The sequence below is a fragment of the Furipterus horrens genome, unplaced genomic scaffold (assembly GCF_987537825.1).
Source record: "Furipterus horrens unplaced genomic scaffold, mFurHor1.1.pri manual_scaffold_7, whole genome shotgun sequence".
Lineage (NCBI taxonomy): Eukaryota > Metazoa > Chordata > Mammalia > Chiroptera > Furipteridae > Furipterus > Furipterus horrens.
In genome coordinates this window covers 27,651,520-27,677,362 of record NW_028327177.1, presented here as the reverse complement: position 1 = coordinate 27,677,362, position 25,843 = coordinate 27,651,520, and the positions used below count along the sequence as shown (strand labels likewise).

Genomic DNA, 25,843 nt, shown 5'->3' with positions numbered 1-25,843 from the left:
ATATCAAAGATATGTTTTGACTAGCTGTTTACCTTCTGTAATAAAATTGATTATTTTCATTTAGTTTGTGAATGATCTGTATTAAGTGCCTTTTTTTATTATAACTTCATAGTCAGTATAATCTAGTGAGAACACTTTTGGCTCTAACAGAAACAGAATTCTGTTCTTGGATCTGGCTTTGTATGTAACACCAAGTACGTCATTTTCCCTCCATATGTACCTCATTTACTGCAGTGTTTCTATTACATTTCAGACTTTCATATGGTGGGTAGTATCTGTAGCCTGGAAGAACAGTTAGCAAGTACACTAATTGCACTTTTGTGGTATGGCCTATTCTCCAGGCTTACTATTTATTGATTTAATTGATGCCTGCTGCTTAATCAGAGGTTTTGCCCACATGGAACTATTTGATAAGTTTGGCGTAAAATGCAAGATCTGTGAAATGTAAACAATGTTCATAATATAAGGACCTATAATCAAGACAGACTTCTAGTCATTTGAAAATAGTGCAGCTGCATGAAAAGTAGTTTTCTATTTGATCTCTCTGCTGTGGACATTTAAAAGTACTGTCTTTATTGTGGCATCCACATGCTAATATTTACTGTGATAGCTCATCTTTTTCCCCTGTTGCTGTTCTTTCTCCCCCCGACCCTCCATTTTACCACTCCTTTGTGTACATCTTGTTTCCTTCTTCTCCTCACTGAATATCTTTCTTTCTATTTTTTCTGATTTTCTTAATTCTGATTTTCTTTTTTTTAGACTAATCTAAGTCAGACTACACTGAGTGTACTGCTGAGCAGCTGGAAATAATCTCTTAGCTCTTACATTCTTTGGGCACTATAGTTTGGGAAGTATGGATTGTATGTCTTTGTTGGCATGTTCTGTTCAGGATATTCCTGAGGTCTTGCATCCAGTCCCTTTCTGTTCCATTGGAGGCAGATGATAATAGTTCCTTGAGAGAAATTGTGAGTTTTAGTATATATTTTCTTCAAAACCAATGAAGTTGCATATTAATAACCATTTTAAAACATTTTAAACAATTTTAAACAGCTACTACAGTAAAATAATTGTGAAGAGGGAGTAAAATTTAATATAAATTAATGGTGTCATCAAGAGCTGCTATCCATTCCCAATAGTCCTTAGAAAAGACATTGAATTAGCTGGTGATTTATAGAAAGACTGTTGAACTTTATAAGATGAAAACATGTTAAAATATTATTTTATTCAGCATAAAGAGAGAATTAGAAATTGATATATCTTTTTACCTTTATGGTTTTCTGAGATTGCTCACCTTCGATTTAGATTCCATTAGGAAGAAGAACTTTTATACAGGTGTGAAATTGCTATCTGTCAAGCAATTTCATAATAGAAATTTTAAAATTAGAATGTGCCTAGGATAACAAGTTAAAATATCCTCATATATTAAATAATCACTTTTTCCCCCTTTCTTCAGCACTGTACCCTTTGTATTTCTTTTAGGTCTTCTGACATTTTACAGCTAATATAGTGGTATACTTTGTGTGTGTGCATGTAGTTATGATTAAGCACCTAAATTTAAATGGCTTTGAGAATTTGTTATGGACCTTGCTTTACCCCTTAATATGTTGGTAGGCGGCAGTGCAGTGTTAAAAATCCAAGGTCTGAAAATCACTTAGAAGTGAGATGCAATAGGATAAGATTATGGAATGAGATACACAGACTGCTTCAGTACTGCTTATATATGTTTAATAGCATACGTTTTAATATTGGGTTGGAGTTGTTTTTTCCAGCATCATTTTAATTGTATATGACAGAAAAGTACTTAATGGGATATAAAAGGAATAAGAAACATCAAATATTTCTATTTTAAACATATTTTTTTGTCCTCATTTGTTGTTCTTATTTTAAGGTTTCTACACCTTTACTCAAAGATTCCTCCTTATTCACAGACCCATTGCCTACCTCATAAATCTGTTTCTTTTGTTACAGTTAATCAGGCAGCAAAAGAAGACACCCTGGTTTTGAAGATCGGTTCTGTTGCCATGGCTCCCCAGGCTGACAATCCGCTTGGCAGATCTGTCCTCAGGAAAGATATTTACCAGTAAGTTTATTTTCTCATGTTCAATCTTGCAACAATTTCATCCTGCGAAGTACACTGATCAATAAAACTTGCTTAGTGTGGCCTGTAGAAATATTTTTCATTTGGGATCTTTTGATATTTAAAACCATGTTTTTCTGATTTTCTTCAGTTGTGGGTTTTTAAATTCATTCAGACAAATCAAGTATTTCTGTGAAGTGTTGATGAATAACAGAATGTAAGTACCAAGTCACCATAAAACTGAAGAAGCACAGTTTGGAAAATTTTAGCAGACTCTAAATTTTACCAAATCTCTAATCACATAAGAAAATGAAGTCCTCTCTAGAACTACCGCATCCTACTGTAGTCATGTTGTATCAAATTGAAGCATTTTTTGATTTTACTATAAGCCATTATTTGAAATGTAGGACTGTGGATGTCATCTGGATCAAAGCTGTAAAGAAAAGCAAACTTCTAAGGAGAAATTTCACAGTAAACACTTTCTGTGAAAATGCCATGCTCTGGATTTTGTCACTGAGATTTGCAAACCACACCAAGCATATATGGACAACTAAACTGATGAACATATGTAATCAACATGATAAAAATAATATATCATTCGTACTGGAGTTGGCACTGCTGCCAGACATAAAAGTACAGTTGCAAATAAACCAAGTGAGACAAGTCACAGAAAAACAGCTGAACAAGTGTCTTAGTCTTCCCGCCGGTCTGTTTTTCAGATGTTGTAGTCTCCTTTAAAGAATCAATTTCTATTCTTTTCCAAATAATGCTACTGCTAGGAAAAGATTCTCATTTTTTTAATGCATTTACTACCTATGGGGTAATAGCCACTTTAAGTGGGGATTGTATTTTCTCAATTTTTCTGATATTTGAGTTGATATTTTTTTCCTTTGAATTATATATCATACTCTCTTCTTATATTAATATTTTTGGTAGCTTTTAGCATTTATCCCTTAAGTTTTTTTTTTTTTTTTTTAAGCTTATGTAAAATCTTATGATGTCAGAACTGAAGGGAGCTTTAGGAATTATCTAATTCAGATTTCTTATTTTATAAATTAGAAAACTGAAGATCCAAAAGAATAATTGCCTCTTGTCAAATAATGATAGAGTCAAGATCACAACTCATATTTTTCGAGTCCCTCAGTATCTAGGCAGTGGATCAGAGTAGAATCCTTTCTGTATGAAAATAATATAATTTTTTAACATTTGGAAATCCTTTCAGGTGTATTTATCTTTCTTTTCACGTTAGAAGTAAGTGGTTCTCAAAAACAGTTCTGCTTTTGGTGAAATATGTTTCATATTAAAAGACTCTATCACCATCAATAAAGTGAACTCCAGAGAGACTTCCTTTCCTCCTGTACCCCGCACTTTCTGGCTCTGCAGCCTTCATTGGTGAAGATGCAGCTTTCCTAAGTCAGCATTGTTGCTTCACTTCCCTTTGTCCTTCTTGCACTTTTTTTTCTCAGTCTCTCTCCTTAGTTACTCTCCCTACTTTCTTCCTACCTAATGTTTCCTTACCACTCTGTATCTTTCTTCATTCTTAACCTTTTCCTTTTCTTTGTTTTTCAATCTTTTCTTTACTTTTCCCCTTCTTTCCCTATCTTATTTCCTATCCTGTTTTGCTATTTGATTTATTTTATAAAACATAAAAACACAATGCCAAAAATAAATTGTAAAAAAGTATATTATCTCCTTAGAACTTCAGTGTCTCACACAAAAATACATAAAAATATGTACACAAAAAGTATATGGCAGACACTTTATGTTTATAAAATGCCCGTACTTTTTTTTTTAATAATGACAAAACAAGACACACAGAATTTTTCTTTTGCCAAAACTATATACTTAACAAATGACAGAGCATTTCAGAATCTATTTCTTATGAATTTCTTTCAGCGTTCTTTTCTTAAAATTGTTTTTCTATTACAGTTGTCCTATTTTTCCTCCCATTGCTCCCCCCTACCCTGCACAGCCCCCTGTTCAATCACCACCCCGTTGTCCATGTCCATGGGTCATTCATACTAGTTCCTTGACTAGACCCTTCCCCTTCTTTCCCACCTTTCTTTTTAAATTCACTTTTCTATCATTTAGTACCTCCCCTCCTGCCCCCCGCTTATAAAATTCAGTCATTTCACCATCCTGCTCCCTTTCCATATGTTACTTCCTCTTTCTTTTGAATCTGCTCTTGGTGCTTCTTCTTTCTGTCTTAGTGTTTCTGACCTTCTCAACCTGATAAATGGCATCTATCATAACCCACAGCTAACATAGTTGATCATGAAAGACTGGATGCTTTCCCCTTGAGATCAGGAACAAGACAAGGATATATGCTCTCACCACTTCTATTCAGCATTATACTGTAGGTTCTACCCATGGCAGTTAGGCAAGAAATAAAATAAAAGGCACCCAGATTGTAAGGAAGAAATAAAACCATGTGTTTTTGCAGATGATGTGATCTTGTATATAGACAATTTTACAGAACTTACTGAAAAACTGTTGGGCAAATAAACAAGTTCAGCAAGATTGCAGCATAACAAATCAAATATAAAAACCAGTTCATAGTAACAATCAGCTATGAACAATCTAAAAGTGAAATCAAAGAAACAATTTTATGTATGATAGCATCAAAACGAGTTAAATGCCTACAAATAAATTTCCCAAAAATAGTGTGAAACTTATACTCTGAAAACTACAAAACATTGTTGAAAGAAACTAAACAATGTACATAGTTCAGATGACAGTGTTGGGGACGCCAGTATGTCTCAAAATCATATACAAAGTCACCAAAATCCCAATCAAAACTTTAGCCTAGCTTCTTTGCAGAAATTGACAAATTGATCTTAAAATTCATATGGAAATTCAAGAAATCCAGAAGAGCCAAAACAATCTTGTAAAAGAACAAAGTTGTAGAACTCATTCTTTCTGATTTCAAAACTTCTGACAAAACAATAGTAATGAAGGTCGTCGCGCACTGGCCTGAAGATGGACACATAGGCCAGTGCATAGAATTGAAAATCCAGAAATAAACCATCACATTTATAATCAATTGGATTTTGATAAAAGAGCTGAGATAATTCAGTGGTGAGGAATAGTAGTCTTTTCGACAAATGGTGCTCAGACTACTGCATATCCACATGAAATTGGACCTTTGATTGGTACTATACGTAGAAATTAAAATGGATATGAGACCTAATATGAGGCTTAAAGTTCTGAAACTTACAGAAGAAAACATACATGTAAATCTTTGTGACCTTGGTTTAGATAATGGTTTCTTTAAAATGACACCAAAAGCACAGGGGACAAAGGAAAAAATAGGTAAATTGGACTTGACCAAAATTATAAACTTTTATGCTGCAGATGACTCCACAGAATGTGAGACAATATTTACAAGTTATGTATCTGATAAGAGATATAATCAGAATGTAAGAACTTTTACAACTCAATAATAGAAAAACAACCCAATTTTTAAAATGGGGAAAGATGTATAACCAAAGAAGATAGAAACATGGCCAATAAGCGTGTGTGAAGATGTTCAACCTAATTAGCAGGGAAATGCAAGTCAAAACTATACCCATTAGAATGGCTACAGTAAAAAAGATAAAAGATGTAGAGAAATTGGAACCCTCAGACATTTCTAGTGAGAATGTAAAACGGTGCAGCTGCTGTGGAAAACTGTTTGGCAATTCCTCATAAGTTTAAACATAGAGTTACCATATGAAGCAGCAATTCTACCCCTAGGTATGTACCCAAGAGAATTGAAAACATATGTCCACATAAAAGCGTGCACAGCAATGTTCATAGCAGCACTGTCCATAATAGCCAAAAGGTGGAAACTACCCAGAGGTTCATCAGCTGATGAAAGGCTAAACAAAATGTGGTATACTCATACATTAGAATAATATTCTGCCATGGAAAGGAATGGAGTACATGTTACAACATGGATCAGCCTTGGAAACCTGCAAACTCGGTGAAGCCAGACACAAAATACCACATATTATATGATTCCATTCGCATGAAGTGTCCACAGTAGACAAATTCATAGAGGCAGAAAGTTAGTATAGTGGTTGCTAGGAGGGGAGAGAGGAAAACTTAATAATATAGGATTTGGGGGGGGGCAGTGATAAAACTTGTAGAATTAGGTAGTAGTGATGTACAATGGGATGTGCACTGAGTTTATACTGAGTAATACATAGTGAGTACAATATAATATACAAAAAACACTGAAATTTTCACCTCAAAAAGGTGAATTTCAGTAAAATTGACTTAAAATATATGTATATATGAGTATATCAAAAATTGGTGTCACAAAAAGGCCCAGAGAAATTAAACTCCAGAGAGAGAAAGAGAGAAATACCTTTAAAAAAAATTTTTTTAGCAGAGACTGGGTGCTATTTTCAACTTCAGAATTGTCTGCCTTGTCTTGCTATAAGCGGAGAGATTTCGTTGTGGGGAGGAGAAGGCAAGGGACATTTGTCAGTCATGTGGGCTAGAGTGACATACTGGAATCTGGAGAAGAACCAGACACATAGTCCTTCAAAATGCTGTATCCGAATGCTGGGAGGGGAGAAGCAGCTGGCAAGAAGAATTTGAGTTTCTCAAAGTTCCCCTTTTCTTAGAAGACAAAGCCAAGGTAGAGATGCATTGTTCAGTACAGTAGCTGCTAACCACACGTGGCTCTCCTGCTTTTGAAATGTAGCTAGTCCAAATTGAGATGTTTTGTCAGTATGAAATATATACAAGATTTTAATGGATTAAGAAGAAAACAAAGTAAAATGTCTCATTTAAAATCTTTATATTGATTATGCATTGTGATGGCAATATTTTATATATATTGAGTTAAATATATTATTACAACTATTTTCCACTGATTTTTAAAACCTTGTTTTTATCATGACTACTAGAAAGTTTTTATTTTTATAGGTGGCTCACATTTGTGGTTGGCATTATATTTCTATTGAACGGGGCAGAACTGTTAGGGGAGGCCTGCAAGAAACACAGGATATGGCTCACCCGTGAGATGTTTAAAACCAAAGGTTAACTGAATTCAAAGTTGCAAATGCAGCCAGTACAAAAAGACATATTACCTTTGATCTTTGATGGAACAACAGTAAAACTGACATAACTAAAGATAGAACATGGAACCATTCTTCAAAAACTTGGACTATTGTGTCATGTGGAGTAGCTTCATTCTTTCTGAAGCTAAGAATAGACCTAGGATTGTTAAATTAGTGTATATTATAATGACACTAGTTAGAACTCAAAAGAATGAAAGCCTTTCAAATTATAAAAGTCTAATAAATGAGACTATTCGTTCATTAGTCATTATTTAACAAATGTTTATTGGGAGCCTAGTGTGCATCAGACACTATTTTGGGTATTGGGTGTACATCAGTGAACGAGACAAATGAAAAATCCCTGCTTTCATGGAATATGCTTTTAATGAGAAGGAGAGACCATTACAAAATAATAAACAGGTATTCTGGTATGTTAGAATATCTTAAGAGTTAGGGTGGCAGAATAACGGGGGAAGATAGGAAATGGGAGTTAGAGGTGGACAGCATAACCTAATTAGAGAGGACTTCTTGCTGAGAAAACAGGAGTGTGCGAAAGAAGCCAGTAGTAGCTGAAGCAGTTGCGTGCCTGGGAAACATAGGACTGCGAGGTAAGACACGGAAGAGCTTTAGAGGCCATTGTGGTCAGGGATTGGTTGTTAATCCTCACTGCTGAATTTTGAAATAATACTTTTGTTTTTTACCCTGTTTATCGAGTATCTACCTGCAGAAAGAAATGAAGGAATTGCCAACAGGGACTAAAGATACCCATTAGAAAATGTGTTGACCTTAAAATGGTCTGCCTCCTCTTGGTCAGCAACGTGGATACACCAAGTATCCCTGTTTTCTGTGTATGTGGGACAGCAGAGTTCGTGAGAAGCATTGGGTGGAATCGAATTGGCCTCCAAGATCTGACCTCAAACCTGGTGATCCAAACATTCTACATGAGCCACTTGTTGACAGAAAGAACGTTATATTCCCAACTCTGCAAATAAAACTGAGTCTCATGAAGCAATTTGTTAAAGCTTTGCCAACTGAAGGAGATTGATCAAGTATCTCATTTTGGCATTTTCTAGCCTGTCATGTGAAAAGATAAAATACCTTAATATGTATGTTTGGTAGCAGAACTTTACTACTTGTACATAATTTGACTTACAGTAACAATATATAGCCTTTATATGAATAAAATAAATTTTAAAAAAGAGGTGAAATATGCATTTAAAAACAAAAGGAGTGACAGGTCAGTGAAACAAACTTAAGTGTGATATTGAGCTCTAAAGGAGTCATGCTAAGGGTTATTTCTGTTATTTGAGTACCTGAATATGTGGTATGAAGTGCTTTTGATTATTGAAGAGTTAATTTTTTTTTTTTAATCAGATGAGAAGCCCTCAGAGGGTTTGAGCAGAGCAGTGACTTCATTTATATTTAAGCAGATAATTCAGGCCAATGTATGAAAACAGACTGCAGGCAGAGAAGGGCAAAGTTTTGTTACTTGCAGTAATGTTGGCAAGAGATGATGATGGCTTGGACCAGGGTAGTAGTTGTGGAGGTGGTCAGTGGTCAGATTCTGTAGGTATTTTTAGAGGTTAAGGTTTTAAGAGAAATTGTAGATGGATTGCACGTGAAGCAGAGAAGATAAGGATAATTCCATTGTGTGGACTAAGCAACTGGAAGGATGAGATTAATATAGGGAAGAAAAACTGTGGGAGTATTTGGTTTGGGGGTTGAGCAGGTGGAGACCAGGAATTTATTTTTGAAAATGTTGACTATTTCAGAAGGTAGTGAGCTCCCATCACTGACGTTGCAGAGGCTGATCAAGAAGGCCACACAGAAGGTTTTGATTCATGTTGAATTCACCAGTCCTTAAATTTAATGTGCATACAAAGCACCTGTGGGTCTTTTTAAAATGCAGGTTTTGACTTGGGAGATCTGGGGTGATGCCTGAAATTCCACATTTCTACCAAGTTCCTGAGTGGTTGGGTGTGACCCTAATCCTGGGTGATTGTGATGTGCTGCTTCAAGGACCACACGATTTTTGAGCAGATTAGATCAGTGGTTTCCAATCCTTTTATAAAGAGGGGATTTTTAAAACATACATTTTTAATAAGTGTTAGTAATTTTTAATGCTACACATCCAAATATTGTGAAATGCTCAAAAAGCGAGTGGCCTCCATTCATAGGCTTTCCCACTCCTTAACAAGGTTGCCCTCAGTACAATCTTGAACTTCAAAACGTTCATAAACTTTCAGTTGATAGCAGTTGGTGACTTTTGGAATCTATAATTCAGAAAATATAAAATAACAAGACTTCTGGTAACTTACACCTTATATGAATTTGTACTTTATTACTCTCAAAAGCATGTGATCCACTAGAAAACAACAGGACATACATAACACTATTTATTCAGTGTTCCTGCTCAGCTATATATGCTCATGAGCCCCTTACTTAACCCTCTTCCCTCTCTCCCTGCCTGTCCTTGCCAGCTGATCTACCTAGTTTACGTCTGCTAATCCTGGACAAGGTCATTTCCCAGTTTCCTTTCAGCTCATCCTGGGATTCTCCTGTTCTGTGATGTGTTCCATCACTTTCCTGACTTATACCATAGTTCTGAGCATCGTCTGGCCTGATAGCTCTTCTTTTATCTTAGGCAACCCGTTACCTGAGACATGATTCAGATTCTTGTCTCAAATGAGAAAGAGAGAAACAGTTGTGGATAAAAGGTTATAAAGGCAGATTAAAAAAGAAATTACCTGTGCTGAAAAAATGTTCCTTCATAGGTTGATGTAAGGAAATAAAATAAAATTGGGATTATAATGAAGTAAAATTAAATATGTTTGTAACTTAACTATATTAAGTAAATAATTTGGTTATACTTTTTTTAGATAAGTGAGTTATATATATATATTTAGAAACTTTGTATTTACAAATACTAGTTCATTAACTATAGTGTTTGTGGTTGTTTCTATTAAAAATGAAAATAAATCTCAGTCTAGACCTTAAGCCATTTTACAGTATAATTGCTATAGGAAAATTACATTGGATTTCTATTATACTTCTGAAGACTTTTCTAAACATTTCTTTGATTGTGATTCTGAATACTATGTATGAGTAGTTGAACTTCATTTTAATTGTTTTCTAAAAATAGCTTTTAATGTGAGAAATAGAATAAATAGCTCTATATTCGCCATTAAAACAATGGAAATCTTGAGACAGTTATGTCATTCCATTGCATATGTGCATACATACATCAATTCATTTATTACTTTAATTCATTCATTTATTAAATATACATTGATAATTATTTTAGCTATTTAATAGATAATTACTGAGTACCTGCAATGTACTAAGACACCAATGATAGATATGTATTTTTTATTAGAACTTAGGCCACTTCCCTTCATGGAACTCAAGACCTCAACCACATAATTTGAGCCAATGAAATTACATTGTGAGCTCTGATAGGTTTGATATCATAATAATTCATGCTTGGTCTACAACACCTCTCATAATGCCTAGATTGATGAATAAGCAAAATCAGAAGTTATGACCTTGCATTCTAAACCTTTTTTTGTTTGTGTGTGTGGGGTTCCATTTTTATTATAAGTGTCTTTACAACATTCTGTCCTGTATCTTCTGAAAATTATTGGAAGAGGAAAGATTGATTCCACAAGTTCCATCTAGATTTGCAGTTTTCACAGGAATGAATAGAGAGAAGTGTTTTTTCATTCCATTCAATTTTTTTTCTTTTAGAAATATCAAGGGGAATAGAAACATTAACATTAATTATTAATGAGTCTAAGTAAATGCATCATATTTTCAGTATATTTTAATGTTCTTTCTTTTATTCCAGATTTTTTACGTTTAGCTTATCATTATTCAGTCAGCTTATTATCAAATTATAATATGAAAAGTTAAAATAAGATTTCTTAAAATAGCATAATTGGTAGACTACCTTTTAATAGCAAATCTACCTTTATTTTAATCTATTAATAAACCTGTATTACTAACATTTTTAAAATAAATGGGTAGTATTGTTCCATTTTAAAAAATTAAGTAACATTGAAGTGTGCCCATAGAAAATGAAATTCCTTTTCTTTCCAGGGCCTACTCTGAGGGCTAACTACTGGCTTACTCTGTGGCTATTGTAATACTTAGGTTGACACTCTTTTAGACCATGTGTGTGTGTGCGTGTGTGTGTGTGTGTGTGTGTGTGAGTGTGTGAGAGATACAGAGAGATAGAGACAGAGAGAAAAAGAGACAGAGAGATGACAGAGACAGAGACAAAAACAGAGATAGACTAAGACCCTGTCTTAAATAATGGGCTTATACTCTACATAGTGTTCTGTATATTGGGTTTTTTCTTTAACTCAGTAATATATTGTTGGCATCCTTCACTGTCATCATATTCAGAAACACTGGGCTGTTTGTGAATAGCTGTTTTAGATGTAGATCGAAAGATGATTTAAAGACCTTTTTTCTAACCAACAAAATATTCTCATTATTAAAAAACTTCATTAAAGCCTAAAAACTTTTGTAGAACATATTGTGACTCAGACTTCCCAGACTTCAAAACATTATTATACCTGAGAAATTGGAAAAGGAAATTGAGTTCTTTCTTTCAGTGAAATAGCTACTAAGGTTCCTTAAAGAACATGTTTATCAATACCAATAGTAAACTGAAATGATTGTAGCTAAAATGTTCTTTGTTACCATGTGGATTGCCAAGGCCAAGGGATTGACAATTCAACACTACTGTGTGAATTAAAATATTGTAGGTGTTTTGGTTTTAATGCACCACTTTGAAACATTATTGGGTGATAGCAATTCTTTGTTCAACATCTATCATAGTGCTCAATTTTTAACGTGACAAAAACCCTATCTTTAAACCCAATATGCATCTTCCCTTCATAATCGACCCTCAACCTATACTTCAATTCTTATTACTGATTCCTTTCTTACATAAGACACCTCTTCAAATCGAATATTTCATGTACCCAGTTATACTTATTATGTACTGTTCTTTGACCCTTGTTTATGTAAGCAATTTCAACTTTCTTGATATATGGTTTTCTTCTAGTTCAGCCTTTCAAAGAGTTTTTGTTATAAAAACTTAATATTAGGTTAGGTTTTGGATCCTTTTAAAACCTTTTTCTATGGTGTTCAACCCCTGTATACTTTTAATGTCTCATTTAAATCCTCTCTCTTTGAAACCTTTGATAATCATTTTTACTTAGAAGCACTTTTCCTTTTCTGTGGGCTTCTCTACCAGTGTCTGATCTACCTTTTTGCAATTGTAATATAAAAGTGGTAGTACTAGTAGTAGCAGCAGTAATATCTAAGACCTCTTGAGAGCTTTCTTGTGTCAAGGATTCTACTCGGTGCTTTCAATGCACTGCTTATGTCATAGTCTCCATGGGTCAGATATTATGATTATAAGTATTTCAGAGACAAAAAAAAACAAAACGGACCCTTAGACATTAGATAATCTCTCCTGGGTCACAAATAAAGTAAGTGATAGAACCGGTTCCCATTTCCCAAGCTCTTTACCACTACTTCTTGCTGCCTGTAACTCAGTTTCTTGTGAGACAGACTGGCTTTAATTTAACAAATGTATTATGAATTAGTGTATAACACTAAGTTTGAAATGTTTTTTGAACTTTCACACTTATATTCCATTAAGTTTTGTTACTCTTGTGATGTTAAGTTTTGTTTTTCTTTGACAACATTCTTGTTACCAATGAATAAATTGAAAAAACTATTAGGACCAATTTTGCATTTTCCTTGGGTTTTCTAAAACATTACAAGCTGGATGGACTTAATATTATAGATATTAGAGACACAATTTATAGTGCAAGTTCTAATAACCCTAGTGCTTGAATCTTTTGGCCCTTGAGGATATTGAGCATGCAGACTGTTTTAAAAGAGTTTTCACTTAGGTTATACTTAATACTGCATCTGATCTATAGAAAATAGCTCCCTAGGTAATGATTTTGATTGTCATCAAAATTTTTCTCTCATCTGCTATGAACTTCAAAGTCATTCATGACCAAATCTAAATATTTACATAGATTGTCTGATTATTAACCTCAGTATATTTTTGTGGTTTTTATTTCATAAGATGTTCTAAATCATTATAAAACAAATATTTATAAATATTTCTATTTTTACCTTAGTATAATTTAATTATTACTCTCGTTCTATCTTAAAGTTATGAAAAAGAGGAGAAAAGTTAAAACTTCTTTTTCTTCCCAGAGTATTATTATATATCATTCTTCTCTAAATTGTGTTGAAGAAAATATTGATTTTATTATTTTAAAACCACTGTGTACTATTTGTTCACATGTATTTTTCATACACCAAGATTATATCAAAGCTGAATAAGTTTGTTATGAAGGTTTCTTATAACTTGGGCTTTTTTCCCCTAATCACATGCAACTGGAAAATATTGTGTTTAAGCTACATATCTGAAAATAGGGCTTACAGAATTAGATGTATAAATTTGGAAGCCATTTAAGATTACATATGGATTCCTATATCATTGTTCTGTCATATTATCTAAAAATTCACAAAATCTTTTAATACCTATTCTAAAAGATTTAAAAGCAAACATGATTGTAACAATAAAACTTACTTTATACTTTTTCCAAAATATTTTATTTATTAAAAGAATTTTAAAATATTTAAAACAGAACTTCTTTCTTTTGTAGTATTTTTAATTACAAAGTTTCTTAACTTTCATCTTTTACTTGAGAGAACTATATGCTTCTTGTATATAATTGGACATTTGTGAACTTCTGCATAAAGCTTTTGGTTCATGCCATAAATTTTTGTGGGTCTTCAGATGTCCCTTCTGTGATTTTATCTGTGACTAATTTATCCCATAGCTCCTTACAAACTGTCAGTCGTTGAGTTTTTCAGCCATTTCTTTCTTGCAGACATTTGCTAATCCTTTTTAATGCATTCAGTACTTAATAAATTTGAATCGAGTATTGGGTTTCTGTTTCTCTCTATAGAGAATTTCATTCTCTTAAATATTGTTTACAAGCATTATGCAAAAAATTTATAGTAATTTTGCCAAAGATTTTAAAGACATTTTTGAAATGAAGTTTCTCACAGGTGTATATCTGTGACAGTTTATTCATGGAATTTTACCTTTAAAGAATTATGAAAGTTAATGGAGTTGATTTATTTTTACTCTTGAAGACTTGCATTAGCAGAATTAACTTAGTTTTTATCTTGTTTTACACGTATACTTAAATTATATACACAGGCTCAAACAATCATCAGTTAAAGCATATGATCAGTAAAAATTCATGGATGAAATTAATGTCCTTTCATAGATGTGTTTAATATTATTAACTCCCAGATACATTGTAAAAATTAAATTCTAAATAGTGCCGAAATACTATGCCCTCCTCTACCAACCTTTAATTTCTTTCTAATTTTGTTTCTATATATATGTTCTCGAAATAACTATTGTGTTGGTTTTTGGCAAGGTGTATTTTATATCTAGTGACATTATGTTCCTAATTCTATAATTTTTAGTCTTGTTTTAAATTAACTCCCTTTTAGCAGTTCAGAGGCATTAGGATGATAGGTATTGATAGTAACTTGCCTAAAAGCTGTGTTTGAAAACCGTTGGCAGACTTTTAGTCCCCGTTGTGTTCTTCAGCTGATCTAGTGTGAAGACTTTGGATTTATATTTGGCCTCACCAAAGTAACTGTGTCTTCTGTGGCTTCCTGTAGCAGGATGTAGGTTTCCATCAATGTGTGTCTGTTTGCTGCCAAAAGCCATCTCAATAACAGTGTTGAAAAGAACTATGGCTTCTACTGTCACAAATTTTAGAATGTTATATTAAATGTATTTAACCCTGTTATTGATATTTTCAATAATTTTCCCTAGAAGTTCATGTTGAAAAGAAACTAAAGAATGATAGAGTATATTTGGATTCACATCATAATAGTTTTTATTATGAACTTCGAAAATCTCTTACATTTCTTTCAAATACATTCTGGTTTCATAGAATACACTGGATATGCACTATCTTATGCATTCCTGATTGTGATATTCATTGAGACACTAACATTATCATGTGAAATTATTATCTAAACACCTCTGGGCTTAAAGACAAGGGAGAGAAAGCGTATTATACCTTTAAGATAGATCTCTATAGTTTCTGGAAAATAATGACCATTCACCAGAACCACTGATAGCTCTTTTTTAAATTTTTTAATTATATTTTATTGATTATGCTATTACAGTTGCCTGGTATTTTTCCCCTTTGCCCCCCATCCTCACCCAGCATCCCCTACTTCCTCAGGCAATCCCCCTACCATTGTTCATGTCCATGGGTCATGCATATAAGTTCTTTGGTACTCCATTGCCTGTACTGTACTTACATCCCCATGGCTATTCTGTAACTGCCTATTTGTACTTCTTAATCCCCTCACCTCTTTAAAAGACAGCAGACCATTGTGCTACTCTCTTAAGTGTCTGATGTAAAGGAAGAATTACATTTTCTGTCACTAATAACAAGATTGAGTATTGTAACCAAAGAGTATCCTGCATGTTTATTCCTGTAGTTTTTCATATAATGTGACCTATTTGTCATCCTAAATGGATGATAGAAGATGGATGGATGGATGGATGGCTGAATCTATCTCTGACCAGCTTTGAGTTTAAGAAACTTGTTTATGTGAGCTACAGTGTTGGCTTTGTAATTGGAATTTGAGGAAGCGCATTTTACCCTGTGTCTGTTTTCAGCCAAGTTCTTCATATCCCCTCCACAAATACAGAAGCTAATTTAAAAAGCAAGTTAGGAAGCAGTTTATCTGTGCATTCATTTAATATTTATTATTAATTATAAATACTTCTACTAACTTAATAATAAATTAACTCTACACGTTGTGTAAAAGTACTTGCTAACCACTAATAGGATGCTACTATTAAAAAAATTCTTATAGTTTTTACATGCGATCAAGTAAATTATTATTTTCTAATAAGAATAATAATTTTCTAATAATAATTGGTAAATACCAATTTAAACAATAACTATTATTACACATACTTATCTTTATTTCTTATTTTGTATCTACTGAAGCCACTGTCCTAAAATAAATAGTACAATTTTATCTGTTTTATATACTATAAATATTTAGTCTCTGTTTGGACACCAGACATTCTCTGTGGTGAAGACAGGTATTTTCTCAGTCTGAAATACTTCCTTGCTCATCATTTCTAACATTAACCTTTGAGCAAAAACTAGATACCTGAAAATCTTTCCACAAAGATAATGAAAACTACAAATGTGATTGCAAAAATAGATAAAAACAAAATAAGCACATAACTAATTTTTTTTCTGATTTTTACTTTTTCACATCTTTGTACTTTTTAATGACTTGTAACTTACATACAGGAAAAGTGTATTAGTCACTTGCATACAGCCCAGTGAACTTTTACATGTGGATATAGCCATATTGCCACCACCCAGCATCCCAGAAATCTTCCTCATTCCTGTCCCACCCAGTACTCTGCACTCCAAAGTTAACCACTATTCTGAGCTCTATAAATTGTAGTTTAGTTTTGACATAACTGAATGTAAAAATGAAGTTGTAGGTTGTGAAAACTTTTTTTCCTCAACATAATTTACTATTTATAAATTTATTCGACATGGTTTCTGAACCAGTGACAATTCTTATAATTCAAAATACACGTATTTTAGCAGAGTTTAAAGTGTAATTTTTAAGTTCAGTTGGTAATATCTTAATATCAAACTATATTTATTTACTATGATATTTTCCATGTAAATCACTAATGAATATAAGGAAAAAATAAAAGCTGTATATGTAAAGTTAAAAAATTGTATTAATAAACATCTGTGTTCATTAGACAAATTCCTGGCATATACCTTATTATAATGTGAGCTTCTTAACCAATTTCTATGAATTTTATTTACTGTTATTAAGTGCATTAAATAACAGTAAATGTACTTATGTATGTGATATTTGTACGTCAGAGTACATAGCTTCTCAAAAGGGAAATAATGCTTTGTGTTTGAGGATTGCAGTGTCCTCTCACTGAACTGATGGTCGTCCAGGTATGGGTTTGATAAACTGACACAACAGTGAAAAGAATTCCTGTCCCATGTCAGCTTATCAAACACACTATGGACAGCATGTCTTTAGCATCTGAACACATTCCCAGTCATTAAGTTCTGAATAGAAATCACGAAGCTCATGTTCAGTGAAACACAACCTCAGTATTTCCAGGTGATTTTAAAGAACACCTGTTAAAACTGAGGTATAGTACCACTAAACTTTAAGAATTATCCAGAAACTAGGGGAAAAAATAACATACATAGAGTTATAGAATTGCAATATCATTTGTTCAGTTTGGTGTTGGAAATTATGTGTTAATGATATATACAGTAAATTAATGACAATATTCTGTTATTCTGGTAAACAGTTGCAAATTATGCTGTAAACATATTTATACTACAGAAAAAAAAACACTAAAATTAAGTGTTTTGATTTTTTTCTATTCTAGTTTACATCACAACAGATAACCCCCTGAGAAAGTTATCTTTCAATCTGAATCTGTAACTATTTTTTTCTACTTTATTTAATTATTTTATTTGAAAATGTGCATCCTCAGAATTTAGCCGCCTTCATTATGAATAGTGTGCCAGAATCATCTGTACATTTTCAAGGTTAAGTATGGGTATACTAAAAAAGATTATTTAAAAATTTATTCTTAGCACCATTAATAATTTCTGGTGAAAAGACAGTCCAAAAGGTGACATAGATCAAAACATGTATACTCATATAACAGTTAACTGTATTTACATATATTTATACTAAAAATAGTTCAATCTATAGCATTTATGGGTGGCTTTGCCCAATATTATGTCATATGCAATATGAAAACCTTTTCCAAGTTTATTTTCTACCCCTTTTTAATCCTTCGAAGAAGAAATTGCATCATGCAGTTCCAGTACCTTGTCAGTGGAGCTCCATTTCTGTGTCGCAAGGAGGAAGGTAGTACAGTGGTGCCGGGCAAGAGTTGCTCTCTCCTTGGGAGAAAATTGCAGTATCCAAGAGCTTTTTTTAACAAGGGACTATTTTTAAATGTGTCTGGTCACCTCAAAGGATATGTAGGGCATTTCCTGCCAGTAGGATTAGAGGAAGGAAGCACCAGGCCAAAATGTTTGATGTGTGATGTACTATAATTCCTTTCATGTGTTCGGTGGCTTTTATATGTTGATCTATGTTCTGCTACCAATTGTGACCCTGGTGTGGTCCAGGGCATTAAAGTTAGACCATCCTTAATGTATAGAGTCATTAACTATACCTAGCAGCATTATTATAATTAAGGATACTGTTTTTTTTAATAACCACCTCTCATTTTCATTAAAGTATTCATTTTTTCATAATTGGATAATCCTCCTAGAGACAGTGATTCTCATGAAAGAAATGATTCAGTGTTAGAGACTGCCAGTACTAACAGTACTGTAGATAGATGCTCTTTAGTTCCTTATTTTACCTGGCCTACTTGGTTTTCAGCATTTTCTTCCCATAGTCTCCTGTGGGCATATAAAGTTCAAGATGAATACTAGTTTTATAGTGTAGTTTTCCTGGGTGTGTATGTCTTGCAGTAAGTATTGACAAAATATCACTATCTGCAATATTATATATCTTTAAAGAATTAAAGCTGATGATTACACATGTTCTTTACTATTCTGAGGTCACATGTTGAAAAACAGTAAAGCGCTAAATTGCTACAGGTTTAGGCTGCTTTATAAACAAGACTGAATAGTTTCTGATTGTACGTACTGCAAAAATTTGATAATGACCTGAATGCTTAGCTATAGACAAATGGTTAATATAATAATAGTATATTCAGTAAAATTCAAAGCAACCATTGCACAGACGATATGTGTGCCTGTTTTATTAACATGAAATATAATTGAGTTATTTGTTGGGTGAGCAAATGGTTTTAAAAACCATATGTATAGTATAATCTTATTTATGTTAGCCTAGATGGTTACACACCAAGTTACCTATGATTATTGGTCTATGAGAAGTTGTTTTTCTTGCTTTGATTTATGACTATTTTCTACTTTTTTTGGACTAACTTGAATTCTGTAATTGAAATTTAGGAAGTTTTTTAAAATGCTGGTTCTAGATCCATTATATCTTTTAAGTCTTCATATATTATTCTAAATTTTTAGGTTTTTTTATTTACTCTGTATAAAATATATGAAAATAGATCTTTTAGTCTTTCATAATAATCTTTTCTATTACCTTTATATTGCTCTTTGGCACTTTATAAACTTTATTTTTAGTTTATCATTAGATCACCTTTTAGTCATTCACCATTCAACAGTGGTGAGCCTAAAGAAATGTGTGCTCTGTTCTGGTGTGTGTATGTGTGTGTGCATTTGTGTTTGTGTTGATGCTTATTTTGTTTTTTTGAGGAACCAGTTTAATCACTTCCTCTCATATGAATATGTGGGTAATTTCATTTTTTGTCTTATCTCTTAGTGCTGGTGTTGGATATAGTATTTTACATTAATTTAACTATGACTGCAGGCATGTACTAGCTGCCAAACAGCCTCTTCCTGTAATATTGAAATAATAACTTGTTTTTCTTCCTTATGAAAAAATCAGTTTTATTATGCCATTTGTGTCCTCAGAAATATTTGTGAATGTTTATCACTTAACAGCTACTAGCTACTTTCAAGGTATAGGTCTACACTGATGATGAAAATATTGAGTCATTACCTCATTTACCTCATTACCTTCATGGAATATGGTTTAATCACCTTTGTAATTATCGTCGTCGTCGGCAGCCGTCCGTCTCGAGAGACGATGGCGTAGCTTCTTGAGAGTCTATCTGCACAGCCGAGAATGGCTGTGCAGTCCGATTCGGGAGTGACAATCCCTGCCGCACTTGGTACAGGTGAAGGCAGATGGCTGTTGTTGCTGCTGTTGACGCTGCTTCCGCCTCGATCTTTTCTGGGCCGCCTCCTCGTTGCCCGCAGCCTCCGCGCGTGACGTACCTTGCCTGACCGCGAGCCTCCAGGCTAGGCGGTCATCCGCTTGAACTTCCCATGTGTTGAGATTGATGGAGCATTGTGTCATGTCCTTTTTGCAGATGTCTTTGAACCGCAGTTTTGGGCGCCCTGTCATCCTCTTGCCTTCTGCTAGCTCGCCGTAGAGGAGGTCTTTGGGGATACGGCCTGCATCCATTCTTTTGACATGGCCGAGCCACCTGAGGCGTCTCTCGCTAAGAACTGCATGCAAACTGCTCATATTGGCTCGCTTCAGCACCTCGGTGTTGGGGACCTTATCCTGCCAGGCGACATGCAGGACGCGTCGCAGGCACCTCATGTGGAAGCTGTTGAGTTTCCTTTCGTGCCTTGCGTAGGTGGTCCACGTCTCGCTACCATAGAGGAGAGTGCTGAGTACGCAGGCTTGGTAGATGCGCAGTCTGGTTTTCTCAGTGAGGCTGGAATTGTTCCACGCTCGCCGGTTCAGTCTGGCCGTAACTGTGGCTGCCCTGGCGATTCTCCGGTTGACCTCCAAGTCGACTGACAGAGAGCTCGAGATGGTGGACCCGAGGTAAGTGAAGTCGTTGACAACCTCCAGGGTGTATCCGTCGATGGTGATGCATGGGGGAGTCCCCGTGCCTTGAGCCATAACGTTCGTCTTCGTCAGGCTGATGGCTAGTCCGAACTCCTTGCATGCGTGGGAAAGGCAAGTGACTAGCTGCTGGAGTCCCTCTTCGGAGTGTGATGTCAAGGCTGCGTCGTCGGCAAAGAGCATCTCACGGATGAGCACCTCTTTGACTTTGGTCTTGGCTCGTAGACGGGCCAGGTTGTAGAGCTTGCCATCGGATCTGGTGTGAATGAAGACACCCTCGCTGCAGTCCTTAAAGGCGTATTGGAGGAGCATGGAGAAGAAGATTCCGAACAGCGTAGGCGCGAGGACGCAGCCCTGCTTTACTCCGCTGCTGACTGGGAAGGCCTCAGAGGTTGCGCCGTTGTAGGACACCGTGCTGTGCATGTTGTCGTGAAAGGACATGACCACAGCAAGCAGATGTGGTGGACAGCCAATCTTCCGTAGCAAGCTGAAGAGTCCGCTTCGACTGACCAGATCAAACGCCTTCGTGAGGTCAATAAAGGCGAGGTACAGTGGTTTATGCTGCTCGTGACACTTCTCCTGCAGCTGGCGTAGGGAGAAGATCATGTCCACTGTTGATCGGCCAGCTCTGAAGCCACACTGGGACTCTGGGTAGACGCGGGAAGCAAGGGTCTGCAGGCGGGCAAGAGCGACCCGGGCGAATACTTTGCCGACGACGCTGAGGAGAGAGATGCCCCGGTAGTTGTTGCAGTCGCTGCGGTCTCCTTTGTTCTTGTACATGGTGATAATGTTGGCGTCTCTCATATCCTGGGGGATGTAACCCTCCTTCCAGCAGAGACAGAGTAGATGGTGGAGCGGCTGTAGCAGGACTGGTTTCCCGCTCTTTAGGATTTCTGGAGGGATTCCGTCGCTTCCTGGTGCTTTCCCGCAAGCGAGGCGGTCGATGGCTTTGCCGAGCTCTGCCGCAGTAGGTGGGGTGTCTAGCTCCCCCATGACTGGTAGGTCTGGGATGGCTTTAAGAGCAGTGTCTGTTACGGTGTTCTTCGTTGCGTACAGCTCGAGGTAGTGCTCGGTCCACCGCCGCATTTGCTGTTTCTGGTCAGTGATGACCTCACCTGTCTTGGACTTAAGGGGGGCGATCTTGGAGGGGATTGGGCCTGTTGCCTTCTTGATACCCTCATACATTCCTCGTGCGTTGCCTATATCGGCGGCTTCCTGAATGCTTCTGCACAGGTTTAGCCAATAGGTGTTGGCACAGTGGCGGGCGGTCTTCTGGACTTTGTTCCTGGCAGCCCGTAGAGCTTGAAGTGTACTGGGAGTGGGCGTGACCTTGTAAGCCAGTAGGGCCTTCCTCTTAGCCTCGATCACGGGTTCCATTTCTTCCCAGTGAGCCTCGTACCAGTCAGCGTTCTTCCGCTCTTTCTTCCCGTAAGCAATAATGGCGGAGTTGTATATGGCGTCGCGGAGACGTGGCCAATTGGATTCGATAATGTCATCTGCCGCCACTCCCTCGCCGAGTGCATCTTCCATCTTGTTGATGAATTGCTGGGTCTTAACTGGGTTGCTGGCACAACTGGTGTTGATGCGTGGGCGACCCTTCATCTTGGAGTGGTGCAACCTCTTCGGCATTATGCGCACCTTGCTTACCACGAGGGCATGGTCCGTGTCGCAGTCTGCACTGTGGTAGCTGCGGGTGAGGAGGGTGCTGCCAATGTCCGTTCTTCTGGTGATGATGAGGTCAAGCTGGTGCCAATGACGGGAGCGGGGGTGCCTCCATGACACCTGGTGGATCTCTTTGCACTTGAAGAATGTGTTTGTCACACACAGGCCGTGGTGACACAAAAGCTCAAGCAGTCGCTGACCATTCTCATTGATCTTTCCTCTCCCAAAGTTTCCAAGGCAGGTGGGCCAGGCCATGTGGTCGGCTCCTACTCTTGCGTTGAAGTCTCCAAGGAGATAGAGAGCGTTACTTCTGGGAATCTTGGATAACGCTTCGTCTAGGGCATGGTAGAACTGTTCTTTCTCTTCGGTGGTGGCGCAGAGGGTTGGGGCATACGCGCTAAGAATGCTGACTGGGCCGAAAGTTGTTGACAATCGGAGGGTAAGTAATCTCTCTGTGCCTCCTGTGGGTGGCTCTATGGAGTTAACAAGCGTGTTCTTCACAGCGAACCCAACACCGTGCTGTCTTGGTTGGTCCGGAGACTTCCCTTGCCAGTAGAAGGTGTAGTTGGTTTCTCTGATAGTTCCGTTGTCGGCCAACCGGGTCTCCTGTAGAGCCGCAATGTCGATGTTTAGTCGTGCCAGTTCCCTATCGATGACAGCGGTTTTCCTGGCACCCTTGATCCACGGAAGGTCTGCAGTAAGTCCGGGGCACATGGTCCTGATGTTCCAGCTAGCGAGGCGAAGAGCCGGAGGCTTCTTTCTTGTTGTTTGCTTGGAATTAACTGGTGCGGGTGTTTTGTGGCCCACTTTTCGAGAGGTGCCTCTCTGATCCCCACGCACCCAGTGGGGCAGGCGAGCCATGGCGAGACGGTAGCTGTCCAGTGAGGTGCGATGACCTCTCCCACCGTCAATTAAAGTATATTAATTGATTGATTTTTTAAAACATCATTTTCTTAAGGTAATGAAATATATGACACATTTAAAATATAAAGGAAGACCCCACTGAATTTTTATATATCCTTAGTATATTAATGTAGTGTCTGCATTTGTTTCATCTTGTAGAAAGTATTTAATTAGTTTTAAAAGTTAAAGTCATTTTCAGGTCGTGGCTTATCATCTTAATACTTAACATCAAAATAATCATGGTAATATTGTAAGCAGAATAGGGTACAAAGTAAAACAAAATTTAATAACTATGACCTTTCACCAATAATTGGTAAACAATTATTCAATTGGTCTTTTTTAAAAAGTGCACTATTTTTTTTCACATTTTTTGCATATTTTGTAACATGTTAAGGTATAGATATACAACATGTATAATTTAAAAATAATGTTACTCTTGAAGGAGAATTTTGTATTTTAATATAGAAGTGATTTTATTGATGTACACAAAATATAAATAGTCAATAGTGTGATTGTTTGGGGGAAGAAGTATTTATACATAATAAAAACTAATATACTGAATAAATGTAATAGGTGATTGTTAGAGAAACTGGTGACAGACAAGATGCTTAGAAGTAAGTATAATGATGCCTCCTTACTGGAGGCAGCCATTCTTAGTGTAAGTATATTCTGTTTTTTTTTTTTTTTTGGTGCCCTAATGTTTGTTATAAACAGTTATACTTTAAAGGAATACTTTACAATGTTCACAAAAAGAAGAAAATTTAAAAATTTATCACAAGCTAAGTTGAGAGTCCTATTTGTAGTATTGCTTTAACACCTGTTTGACCTCATTATTTCTTAGTTCATAAATTTAATTTTGAATGCTTTTGCCTCAACACACATGCTAAGGTGTGAAAAATATCCATTTATCCCACCATTTCCATGTCTCAGTTTTATTGGTAAATAATTTTCTGGCTCTTCCCTCACTTTTGACCATGCCTTTTTCAAAACTAAATTTCTGAATTTGAAGAATTCATAAATAATATGAAATTTTATTTTATCTAAATCAGTTTCTTTTGTATTCCCTTTGATAGCTTCAGAAACTTCCTTGTTTTCATATTCTTTGATTTTTTTTTTTGTGGTCTTGAGTCCCTATTTGAATAACTGTACATTTATATTTTATATGTTTGTCTTCGCTATCGTTCAACATTTTCTTTTCTGTTATACAGTTATTTTCTTAAAATGTCAAGATATAGAGCACCACTAATGATTAAATATTTATGTAGCCATTATTCTGTTTAGAAAAATGATCAAATACAGAGAGAAGCCTGCTTGGGACTCTGAATGTACCTGCACCTCTTCATTGACCCGTTCTTTCCCTTTCCCTGGCGTATTTGCTACAGTCAACATATTACCTAGTTCTAACTCTTCTATAAAGTTTCCTCTTGTTACCATAGACCCAAAAGACTTCTCAATGAGAAAATCTGTTACCTGATATCATAATCAAGACATGATTAATTACATACATGAGTATGAATTACCTATGTGTGTATAACAAGTATACATTGTCAGTTTTTTTTTTTATGTTGGCTTAATTGTTCCTTTGCCTTTTATGTTTTAATTATAGCTGAGAAAATATCCAGGGGTGTTGTGTTCAGAAATTAAGCTGTATATTAATATTATTTATCTAATTTTAAGATTATAAAAGAATTTGTTCTTTGGTACCAGTTAAAGCTTGTATAAAATTTATTAGTGGAATAAGAAGTATAACAATTATTTTGGTCATAATAGTTTATATTTTGCTGACTAAAAATGAACACTTTAATTATGGCATGATATTCAATCAACTCTTGATATACTATTAAAAATAAGCATATCACATTTATTATCTTCATTTTTTTATATTTCTTGCCATATTAAGACATTAATGACCCAAGTAAATTTAAAAAACCTCTATTTTTGGAGAAGAAGATCCTTATATTCTTATTTTATATTCTTACTTTTCTGAAGAAGAAATAAATGTCTTTATATTGTGAATAACGTAGTAATGTTTCACTTCCTAGTGAAATAGTGATTCATTTTAAGCTTCATTAATTCCTGAATGCATGAATAAAGTACCTTATTTGGAATTCTTATCTATAGTAATATATAATATTTTTAACATAACTATTTCTGTAAATCTGGATTGTATTCAATCCTAGATTAATGGAGATCTTTTTAGAACATAAGAGATTTAACTTTCGATAGGAAAAAGTTTTTAAGAGAAGAAAATTCTACTGCCAAACCTTGGAAAACAGCACATACCTTGACAATATATGCACTTATTATTGACAAGAATATCCTCAGAATTTCCTTGTTGCAGCATTGTGTTTAGAATCATATTGTCCTTATTCATATACAGGTAATTAATCTCACATCTTGATTATAGATGTTAGGTAACAGAGGTTTTCTTAGGGTAAGGTCTTTTGGGGTAACCAGAGGAAATCTCCATAGAAGAGTTTGACCTAGGTGATATGTTGAATTGTAGCCA

General features: G+C 35.5%; 1 protein-coding gene and 1 long non-coding RNA gene across 2 annotated transcripts in view; one reads left to right on the top strand and one right to left on the bottom strand.

The window, feature by feature from the left end:
* VPS13B (vacuolar protein sorting 13 homolog B) overlaps positions 1-25,843 on the top strand; it is a 714,607-nt gene that overhangs the window by 382,759 nt on the left and 306,005 nt on the right. The window contains exon 30 of the mRNA XM_090283521.1: positions 1,969-2,080. Within this exon, the coding sequence (XP_090139647.1) occupies positions 1,969-2,080 (112 nt within the window). The remainder of the gene's footprint in view (positions 1-1,968; positions 2,081-25,843) is intronic.
* LOC150004170 (uncharacterized) lies at positions 837-18,184 on the bottom strand. Its single transcript, XR_016512372.1, has 3 exons — positions 18,123-18,184; positions 1,942-2,055; positions 837-952 (listed from the first exon to the last, which is right to left on the bottom strand). It is a non-coding gene; the product is annotated as an uncharacterized LOC150004170 (long non-coding RNA).